The 12,005-nt window shown below is 33.7% G+C and overlaps 1 protein-coding gene across 1 annotated transcript in view; it reads left to right on the forward strand.

The window, feature by feature from the left end:
• Positions 1–11,491, forward strand: part of Cmc1 (C-X9-C motif containing 1) — a 71,610-nt gene extending 60,119 nt beyond the window's left edge. The window contains exons 3-4 of the mRNA XM_046437665.2: positions 8,230–8,320; positions 11,228–11,491. Coding sequence (XP_046293621.1) covers positions 8,230–8,320; positions 11,228–11,348 — 212 coding nt within the window. The 3' untranslated portion in view covers positions 11,349–11,491. The remainder of the gene's footprint in view (positions 1–8,229; positions 8,321–11,227) is intronic.
• The last annotated feature ends 514 nt before the right edge of the window (positions 11,492–12,005 follow it).

A 12,005-nucleotide genomic window follows, 5' to 3' on the forward strand; every position in this document is an offset into this window, starting at 1 on the left:
CTTTTCTTGGAGAGGGCAGGGAGGGAAGTTCATTGAGGGGTCAGGGCGAGTGGGCAGTTTGCCTGCAACCGAGTGAGGGAGTGCATTCTGCAGTTTGGCAGTTGGGGACGGCACATTCTGGGAACAAGATTAGCAAACAGTTCTCAGGATTTCAACAGTGTTTTGTTAAGCATACAGAAAAACGGAGTGACAGGTACCTATTTTATTAACCTTTCAGTGATGACTTGGGGCCATCCCAAATAATCTAGGATAATCTCCCTATTTTAAGGTCTTCTGATTATCAACCTTAATTCTATCTGCATTCTTAATTCCTATTTGCCAGGAAACCTAATATATTCACACGTTCCAGGAATTATGACTTGAATATCTGCAGGTGCTATTATTCTGCCTAACATAGGCAGAAAATGGGGGACAAAGGAAAAAACCCTCACATCTCAAGTATGTTGAATGAAAGCTAAAAAATTTGAAAAACTACTTTTTTTAATCTTCATGAATGATGTACATTACAGAATTAAGTGAAAAATGATGTAATAATGAAGGGTATCTGATTGTTGCATCATCCTATGCAGTTCCATTATTCTATAACTGACAAATCATGATGCAGTAATGCCTACAGTGAAATAAACTGTGTCAAGATATAGGGAAAATAAGATCACCGTTTTATATTGTTTCTTAGCTTTCTACAAAGATACAATTAATCTATTTGACAATTGCAAAATAGAATGCATTTTTATTAGAATTATATCAAATTCCCCCTCCCTCCCTTCCTTCTTTCCTTTGAGAAGGAAGGAGTCATGACATTCATCCTTGCAGTATCAAAACAGCATCTTCCGACTTGCTTCAGATGCATGGCCTATACCTACTGGACAACACCATTTGGATGTTTCACAGGCCTTCTACTGAACGTGGCCTAAACTCATCATCATCTGTATTCATTTTCCTCCACTAGTTCCAACCAAAACAGCAAGATCATATATTTCTTTTTTTGATGTGGGTGTGTTCTACATATATCAGTGTTTTTGATTGATTGATTTTCTAGTTCTTTGTATCTTCAAACTGCTGTTAGGCATCCAACAAAATAATTAAAAGTTCTCCTTGACTCTGACATCTATTACCCTCATGATTAATTATATTCTAAGTCCTGTTAATTCTCTCATATTTCAGTTGTATTCATCCGTTTCTGTCCATTCCCTCTTCCTCTGCCATTTTAGCCTCTTTGCCATCTCTTGCTTGGGTTATTGTACTAACTTCTTTTTTTTTTTTTTTTTTTTTTTAGAGATACATTCCAAAAAAAAAAATACTCTCACTCCAATGTGAGATCAGGCTTTTTTTTTTTTTTTTAATTTTTTATTGTTGGTTGTTCAAAACATTACAAATTTCTTGACATATCATATTCCACACTTTGATTCAAGTGGGTTATGAACTCCCACCTTCACCCCATACACAGATTGCAGAATCACATCAGTTACACATCCATTGATTTACATATTGCCATACTAGTGTCTGTGTGTACTAACTTCTTAACCAGTTTTTTTTTATTATATTGAGTCCTGTTTTCCCCTGTCTAGTCTCCAGTTTTCTGCAGAAGAAAATATTATGGTGCTATTCCAGTTTTAAAAACTCTTCTGAGGATTTCCATTGCCCTTAGGATAAAAGCCTAAACATTTTAACACCATCTGAAGGTCACCTTTGGTGCATGTCTTTCCTTTTTTACTTCATGTCCACCACGTGTACATGGACACACACACAACCTAACAATGGATGTTGCAACCATTCTGAATTATTCCCTATAACATACCCGGCCTGTTCATCTGCAGTCCTCTTTCCTGTGTTTGTCCCTTTGTCCAGAATACTCTTCTTCTTCTTCTTTAGCCACACACTATGTAGATCTTAGTTGAAAGTACTTCCTAGGGGCTTATAGTCCCATCTATTCAGGAAGCTGAAGCTGGAGGATCCCAAATTTGAGGATAGCCTGGGAAAATTAGCAAGACCCTGTCTCAAAATAAAAAGGGCTAAAAGATATATAGTTTAGTGGTAGATTGCTTCTAGGTTAAATCCCCGGTAACTAAATAAAGAAATTAATAAAATAGAAAAAGGCCTGGGGATGTAGGTCAGTGGTAAGAGCACTTGGCATAGCATGTATGAGGCCATGGTCTTAATTCCAAATACCACCAAAAAAAAAAAAAAATGCTGCATGTGGGAAGTTTCTCTTGAATATGTCTGGGGTTCCCATTCTATATTTCTACCTCTTCACCCCCACTTCCCTACACTTCAGAGTAGGTATGAAACTCAACTATTAGCACTTTTTAATTACCTGTCTGCCTCAGGGATTTTGTTAATTCCCACAGCAGGAACCCTTTGTCTTGTTCAGTATGGAAACCTCCAAACTAGCACAGTTCTAGGCACAAAGTAAGTACTTTGAAAATGGAGACTGAATGACTGAGTGTCTATGAATCTCTAATAGAGTACAGAAAGAATATAGGAACATAATTTATTGAATCAGCTAATACATATCAAATATTAACTAACTCATTGGAGTGTGCCTTGTACATATCAACTGTGTTAGCTTTTGTTGCATTGTGAAGACAGGAATGTAGGTGATTTTTTTTTCTTTTGTGCTCTACTTTGGAAAGTAAAGAAAAAGCTGATGTAATACTTCCAAATGGATCTGTTCTTAAACATTAAGGTAATATCATGATTTGACACTTTCTCATCTGCAGTATCATATTTATATTCAAAAACCGAAATGTTTTTAAAGCTATCAATGCAATGAAGGAGGTCTGTTGTCTTCAGGCACTTTGTGCTTTACAACCTCCAGAAGGGATGATGATTACTGAGACAGCGCTTAGGCATTGTCTCCAGGGACTGACATTAGACTTCTCACTACAGAAATCTTCACATAAAAAGATAACCTTTCTTGAGAAAATTCAATTTTGGATTTAAATTTATATTACACATTTAAGATTATATATACCTTTGAAAGGAAATTTTACTAAATGTTGGCACCCAGATTCTGCCCAAATTGTATCATTTTTAGTCTTATATTTTTAAAGCTATTTCTGATTCAATACTGATCAAAAGATCTTTCATACATTATGTTTAAAGTAGTTTTTTAGCTAAGTGTGGTGGTGCATGCCTAAAATCCCAGTGTTTGGGGAGGCTGAGGCAGGAGGTTCACAAGTTTGAGACCAGCCTTGGCAATTTAGGGAGACCCTATATCAGAATAAAAAAATAAAAGACTGAGACTTTTTATTGTTTTATAGTTTTATAAACTACCATATATAAATTTAGAACTTCTGTGTTAAGAGTGCCCCTGGGTTCAATAATAGATTGCTCCTGGGTTTTCAATCCCTAGCACCAATAAATAAATAAGTATATAATAAATAAAATTATTTAAATATTTAAAATAATTTAAACATTTATAAATACATAATAAAGAAAAATACTTTATTCTTATCCAGTTTCATATAGGGAGAGTTTTGTACTTAAGATTTTCTTTTTTTTATTTGTTATTTTTAGATATAAATGACATTATGGTGTATCTTGACATATTATACATACATGGGATGCATCCCATTACAATTTTGATCCAATTCTTGTGGTTGAACATGATGTGGAATCATACTGGTCATGTATTCCATATATGAGCGTTGGAAAGTTATGTCCGATTCATTCAACTGTCTTTCCTATTCCCTTCACCACTCTCTTCCTTTCATTCCCCTTTGTCTAATCCAATGAATTTCTATAATTTTCCTCTCTAAACTCTTTTGTTATGGGTTAGTATCCATATATCAGAGAGAACATTCGGCCTTTGGATTTTTGGGACTGGCATGATATTCTCCAGTTCCATCCATTTACCAGCAAATGCCATAATTTCCTTCTCCTTTATGTCTGGGTAATATTCCACTGTGTGTGTATATATATGTCACATTTTCTTTATCCATTCATCTGTTGAAGGGTGCCTGGGTTGGTTCAATAGCTTGGCTGTTGTGAATTGAGTTGCTATAAACATTAATGTAGCTGTGTCACTAGAGAATGTTGATTTTAAGTCCTTTGGGTATAAGCCAAGGAGTGGGATGACTGGGTCAAATGGTGGTTCCAGTCCAAGTTTTCAAGATTTTCATTTGTAGAGGATATGTTATGAATTTGGATGATTTGGAAATTTACCTTGCCATGAGCTTTAATAAGCAGAACCTCCTAAATATGTTTCACTTAATTTGACATTCCTAATTTAAAGACAAAAGCCACTGTGGTGTTGGTGTAGTCTTGGAAATATTGTGTATGACTTGTGTGCAAAATTTCTACATTATATCCAGATAAATCTTTGCCTTTTGAAATGTGGGAAAAAATAAGCATTTAAGAAATACTGGTTAAGGAAAGAAAGCTACTGATAAGTTACAGATAAGTGCTGTATCTAAAGATAGTTGTGAAAAAAGTTCATTTAAAAAAAATCACAAGGGAGATATCTATAAACAGTGGTTCTAGTCAGAGACATGAAATAATGGGGATGTTTTAAAAACTTGGGATCTTTTGAAACTCATTTCTCAATGAATGCTTTATATCTAACTGGATAACTGTATTTGCAAAATAATATGTTGTGTGAAACTCACTAAGTGCAGAGAAAAATGTAAAAGATGAAGTGGCTGTCTAATATTTCTTGTTTCACGCAGAGTTGTTGCTTGATAAGTACTTATCTTTGGCTTAATTAAGGAAGCTTATAATTAAATATTATAATATGTTTAAATATTAAAAAATAGGGACTGGAGTTGTGGCTCAGTGGTAGAGTGATCACCTAGCATGCACAAGGCACTGGGTTCAATCCTCAGCACCACATAAATGTAAAATAAAGATATTGTGCCCACCTAAAACTTAAGAATAAGTATTTAAAAAAAATATTAAAAAATATTCAGATGTACCATAAATTGACTTAAAACATTATTAATTTCAATTCATTATTTTGGTATTGCTTTTACATAGTTTTTTAACATAATTTTTACATCATAAATTTTTTTCAAACGGTAAACTAGAAATTTTATTTTACTAGTATCTAATTGCAATATGAACGATTATTTTTGCCTGTTATAATAGATTAAACTTTCACTGTTTTCCTAGATGTTTTTAATCCAAATTTTATTATATCCAAAGAATGGTTTTAAAAATGCTTTATTATGTAGTATTAAGTAGTTTCTTTGAGAGAAATGAAGGTTGTACAAAAGAAAAACACAGAATTTCACATTCTTGATATTTTATAGAGAAAAGATCTTGAGTACACATTCCTTTAAGCCTTAGAGTAACTTAATACTTTCTCCACATTGCTACTGTTACTCTTTACTGATACTTATTTTCACTGCCTTATATTTAATTGAATGAAATTTTATTTTCATAGTGTTTAATGGCAACTAAATAAATTTTTGGTAGAGTCAATTGTACATTTTCTTTAACAGTTAACATAAAATTGAAAGATGTAAGCAATTTAATTGTAAGAATTGTTTCAGAATACCATTTTAGAAATCAGTTTGCAGTATTAGCAACATCACTGTTATATGAATATATGCTAATGTAGGATGAAAGAAGAATCCTCATTAAAAATCTGGTTGCTAAACAAATAACAAAAACCTTATAAACAGCTTGAGGCTTTGGGTCAGTCACGATTACTCCAGAAGAGATTTGGACAAGTGTGAAAATATATAGGCTATGCCTTTAATGTGATCAGAACACATAAATACTATCTTCCATCAGTTCCCTAACAATGGCATTTTTAATTAATATTAGGGAAAACATCTTTTTCCTCACAGTTTTATTGGTGCATTATAATTGTATGTAATGGTGGGAATTGTTACATTTTCATGTATACACACAATATAACAATATAATTTAGCCAATATCATTCTCCATTATATCCCCTTTTCCTTCTCCTCTCCCTCTTCCTTATCTCTTTCCTCTACTAATCTCCCTTCAGTTTTCATGAGACTGACCCCTGCCCACAACTTTCTTTTCCTTTTTCCTTTCTAGCTTCCACTTGTGAGAGAAAACGTGACTCTTGACCTTCTGAATTTGGCTTATTTCATTTAACATACTGGTCTCAAGTTCCAGCATTCTTATTTTTGACTAAAAAGGTAGACTTTTGATACAGTCATTGTGTTTGCTTTCCAGAAAAGGACTGAAGTTTGGTCAGCTAAGATAGTTTTTTTTTTCTTTGTTGTTTTTAGATGACAGTAGAATTTATTTATACTGTACATGCACGGAGTGCAACCCGGTCCAATTAGGATCCCTTTCTTGTCATTATGCATAATGTGGAGTTATATTGGTCTTGTATTCCTATATGAGCAAAGGAAAGTTATGTCTGATTCATTCTGCTGTCTTTAGGATATTTTCTTTAGGCAGCATTCACGATGCTATTATCTGTCTCCTAAGTAGGTATAACAAGATGACAGTAAGGGTAAGGTGGTACAAAGGAATCCTCCTCCTTGTTTATCACCACTACCAAACATGGCAGTTCTCTTAAAGAAGGGTTTAGCCAACTTAGTCAATTCTGGATTAACTTTGTGTATGTATTTCCTTTGAGTATTGCACATGCTTTTATTTGGGAGATAATCTTAACATTTTGATGTGGCATTGGAAGTAGAAAAATTAACATGTAGGAAAAGAGAGGAATTCCAGAGTGAAAGTTAATGGACTTTTTGATAGCCATGTGACTGCTCCTTAGTGTTTCCACTGAAAGTGAATTGGCTGCAGGTCTGCTTTGCCTTTGGAATTGTAGTAAGTTTGTAGTTGAAGGACATGAAGGAATTTCCCTTGGATTGTGTGACCTGTATGCCTGGCTTATCTGCACAGGAGCATTTATAGTTGGGAAAGAAGATATTCAATGAAGTTAAGTCTATCAGGCTGGCTTGGGAATGAAATTAAATGGTGGGAGTGCTAACATTATATGAACAAGAAAAGCAATGGGAGCTAATTCTGTGTGACTGTGAAGGGGAATAGTACATATCACACATGTTATCATGCACATTAAATTATTTGAATTCAAATCATTTCTTGCATCCTTTGACCTTGTTCCTATTCCATATTTTTTTTTTGCAGAGTGTAGTTAGGTTGCTGTGGGTACACATCTATGCTATAGTGCTTTTGTTCTGGTAAAGTCCTTCTAATGAGTTTTTTACACACTTAACAAATCTCAATCATTTTTGGTTGTTTATGATTTAAAAGTATTTTTGTTACTTATTATAGTATGTAACTCATGGAGATTTCTAAAGTTTCCTGTCTGTGTTTTGAAAATCATAAGTAATTTATGTTCCTCAGTAACTGGAAGGATAATGCATAACTCAAGGAATGAGGGAAATCTTGATCATATAAAGTTATAAAAGATATTAAGGAATTTTTTTTTCCTTTTGGTCTACAGCTTCTTTGTGAGACTGATGTCGTGTTTTACAATCTGAAATGGAAATGGCTGATTACTTGATAGCAAGCAGATTAGAGGTAGCACAGCCTAGAATTGGATCAGCCAGTGTCAGAAGAAAGGGCCAGAATCGTCCAGGAAGATGGCTGCAAGCAAAAGCACACTGTAATGTGGAAAGGATAGTAGGATTGATTCTGACCTAACTATAAGACAGAGTAGCAAGTGGCCCAACTGTGGGGAGAATATGGTGCCAAACTTAAGTTGATAGTCCTGAAAAGACAGATACCAAAGATGTTAGTGCAATTTAAAAGGTAAGATAGTGGAATGGGAATCTAACAGAAAACCATTTGAAATTTCTGGGGAATCAAGAGTTGACTTGAGAATGAAATATTAGAAGTTACGGTACCATTACAAGCTTATTTAAAAGAAAGGGGATCCTTTCATGCCATCAGGTTGGGATCCACCACCTCAGTCATGTACTGAGAAGATATACTAAGCCTGGACATCAGTGTCTAGAAACAATTTCCCTTTGACTCCTTAAGTATTTAATTCCCCTAGAATATGCCCTTTCCCTACTAGAAATGCTTCTGAGAATCTACATTCTTTCTCACCTTTACCTCAGATGTCCTGTCTCCCTTATCTCAAATATCATTTATTTCTACAAAGTGAACAATAGTCAACTTATTCTGCCTTTTATTAGTGTGCATGTCTTTTGTTGAACACGTACTATGTGCAAGGCACAGTTTATGTAATATTGTTAATAATTTAGAACTATTAAAATTTTTTTGATATAATTACAAATTATATTTCTGTTTCCAACTTTTAAATTTCAGATTTTACAAAATGTTGCAAGGACTCTGGCATCCTCATGGTAGTAAAATGCCAGAAAGAAAATTCTGCATTGAAAGAATGTCTAACTGCTTAGTAAGTAGTTACTTCAGTGTTTGTGTGTGTGTGTGTAAGAGTGTGTTACTTAACTCATTACAGGTAATACATTCTGTACATCCCCTAACCAAATTCTTCACCTTTTTGGCTGAATCTAAAATTACAGCATGTTGAAAATTTATTCTAAAAGGAAAAAACCTTGCATATTTGTTAAACGATTTTTTCAAGTTGTCTGTCAACATTGTGTCTGATTAAAAATATGTCAGCAAACAAAAAATATATGACTTAGCATAATCTCTTTTTGTCAACAGGTTGATTTATAGAATTCAGTATAGACTGATTTTTTTGTTTATTTCATCTAGCAGAAAGAAACTGAATTTAGAATATCTTTATATTGTGATTTATATAATTTTAACTTTTAGAATTACAATAAATCACATGAAAAACACAAAATTTAGATTTTTTGAAGTTAATCAATTTTTAAATAGCATTTTAATGTTATATTCACCAATATCTCATTGTAGTTCCTTTAGACCTGAAGTGAAAATATGCATGCAGGTGCTTTCTGTTTTATCTCTGTTCTATTATCCACATTATTGACAGATAATATTGCAGAATATATTAGAAAGTACTATTGATACTTGTGAGATCTTAATTTTGGCAAGCTCTTATTTACTTTTATACTCTGCTTTTCAAGCCTCTGAACTATATGTATGTGTCAGTATGGCTTGATCTTTCTTAGGGGACTAAATAAAATAATAATGATCTGAATCCCATATTTTTAAAATAACAAATTACATGTACATAAACTTACAGGTTTAGAATGCTATAGATGAGACTGTAGAGATGATCTAAACTCATCTTACATTTATAGATGAGGAGACACTCAATATTCATTTTTTCTCAAGTTAATATCAATAGCAGCTCTTTACATCTGGGCCAGAAACAGTACTAAGCACTTTACTGTAAAAGAATTCATTCTCTGATGTATTGTTCTTCCAATTTTGTTGCTGGTGCATCTAAGAGATATTTAATAAATAATCACTTAAACTTCATGTGTCTGAACTTGTTTTATATATTGATGAAGAATTTTTTACCTCTAGTTCAGTCATCATAATAATTACCTTGACATATTATCCCACCCTCCAAATGGGCTGGTTCTAGAGCAGACGAGACAGAAACACAGACTGCAGAGAGGGCAGCCTGAGGGCATCCTGAGCTCAGCTTCTGAATCAGTGAGTTTAGCTAGCCTTGTAAACTTGGACAAGATCCCTCACTGTGAGAAGGGATGCCTCTCCTGGAGTGATTGTGAAGTACTCTATGTGAACACATTTACCCCGGTGCCTAGTGTACGAGGTACTCAGTAAATGTTAGCTCTTATTGATCTGTACTTGTTATTAGATTGGTATTTATTTTGTTACCTGAATATTAATCATAGGAATTTTATTTCACATCTGCTAAAAACAGGAAATAATAGGTTCTAGTGGATCTGGGGAAGGGGTCTAGAGAGAGGCAACTGCTTCTGTTGGTTTAGAAGAGAGAAGCAGTGAAAGAAATAAAGGATGTGAATGGAAAGTTATTAAGAGAAATTGTACTTTAGATCCAGAATACTCAAGAAATATTGTCATCTTTGAGTAAGAAAGTCTCTGCTTTGTTAATTACTATTTGACATTCCATGAATGTAACCACTATTCTTAGTGACATCTTGAAATGTTAATGGTTTGTGCTCCTTTATTTCTACCTCATCTTCATTTATTCCTTGACATACTGTGATCTGATTTCTGCCCTGACTCTATTGAAATCTTATTCCTAAAGACTCTAGTTAAATCAAACAAATAGTGCTCTTGGACTTGACCTTTCTCTAGCAATCACTTCTATTGTTTGGATATTTTGATTCTCAAATATTTCTTTGTACTTCCCAATCTTTTTTTCCCTTAACCTACTGCTTAAAGTTCATATTTCCCTGGGTTCTCCTCTCATTCTTAATTCTGAAGAAGTTCAGTTTGTACCTATGGATTAAATCACTTATAGATAATGAAATTTTTCTGCTTTCTTCAGATAACAAACTGAACCTGACTCCCTTTTGCTCTACCCACATCATGGGTCTTTGTAAATTAGGGAATTGTCTGCTAACTCTAATTGGTGAGTTCCTATGTCTCACCAAATCTAATTTTTTCTTTTCATTTTTACAGCTGCTCATTTGGCCTAGGCCCTCATTCATTCTTGCCTGGATTACTCCTGATTCTAACCTTGCTGCTGCCTTTTAGCCTATCTGCAATATGCTGACAGATTCATCCAAAGACACAAAATTTTCTGTTCATCATGTTCTGTTGCCTTCAGGATAAATTTTAATTTCTTTGTGTGGTATAAGTGGCCCATAATTATTTGGCCTTGAACATTCCATGCTTGTATCAGGCCCTTTCTGCTATGTGTAAGCCACTGTAGTGGTAGCAGTCACCTTGCATTCTTCATGCATCCCAGCTTTTCCTCATCTGTGTGCCATTTATATGGATTTCTGTTGGTCCTACATAATTCATCTTAAGCATTTCTTCATGACTTCTTCCTCATGTTTCTGTGCTATCCTGGGTTGTATCTGTCACAACAGTTTTTACACTTAATTGTAGTTCAGTCTTCACTTGTCTGCCCTGTAATACCATAGGTTCTTTGAGGATAGGAGCTGTGCTTCTCTTTGCTCAAATCTGTGATAGTACCCTGTATAAAAGAATCTTTGTATTAATATGTACAGTTAAAAATAGAATCTTTAGGTCTATATGTTTTCATTAATTTGATAACTTAATGTTCACACTGAATTTGTGACCAATATATAAAAGTTTACTTCTAAATAAAAAAGTCTGCTTCTGAAGATTGAACCTGATGTACTAGATATCTGAATATCATTGTTTACTGCTTATAATTAAAATTGAGATTTTCATTTCCTTCTTGTAGCTACAATGATCCAGCTTTTTATGAAGAATGCAAAATGGAATACCTGAAGGAAAGGGAAGAATTCAGAAAAACTGGAATTCCTACTAAGAAAAGGCTACAGAAGCTGCCTACAAGCATGTAGACAGATATTAAAATGACAGGAATCTCATATTCACAAAAGTCTTTTATAATATAAATCATCTGAAATAATGGACTCGAATGTGTTTGCTTTATTCTAATTATGAAAATAATTTATAAGAAATAAAGATCATATTTCAAAGTTGATTTATTAAATATGGGATGGGAGTAAATACTGGAATGAAATATGGTTTTCCTGATCATTCTGAATTTTTCACAAGCTTTTCCACAATTATAGTTCTATGAACAGTGCTAATGATTTCCAGAGTTCCACATGGACTTTACCTTCTTCCATCGTATAGGGAAAAAGCTAATCATAGGGATCAAAGTATTAAATGAAAGCAGAAACCTTTAAAGGTGTTGATAATAACTAAGCAGTATAGCACAATGGCTAGGAACCAGAATATTGAAGTTTAACAACCTATTGACTATTTGCAACTGTCAAAATGAATCTCAAAAGCTATTGTGAGAATTTGTTGAATATAGCAAGTGTATATCTTGTATGGGACAGTGCTCCAGATGTGGTAAACACTTTCTAATTGGTAGTGTTAGTAGTACGTAGTAAGGCTTATCTGAAAGCATAGATAAGTATATATACGTATTTTACTTACATTCTTTGATGGATTTTTTTTTCCTGAAATTGTTTTTTGATCAATTATGT

Source organism: Marmota monax, unplaced genomic scaffold, assembly GCF_021218885.2.
Source record: "Marmota monax isolate L192 unplaced genomic scaffold, Marmota_monax_Labrador192_F-V1.1 WCK01_AAM20220418_F8-fsc00021, whole genome shotgun sequence".
Taxonomy (NCBI): domain Eukaryota; kingdom Metazoa; phylum Chordata; class Mammalia; order Rodentia; family Sciuridae; genus Marmota; species Marmota monax.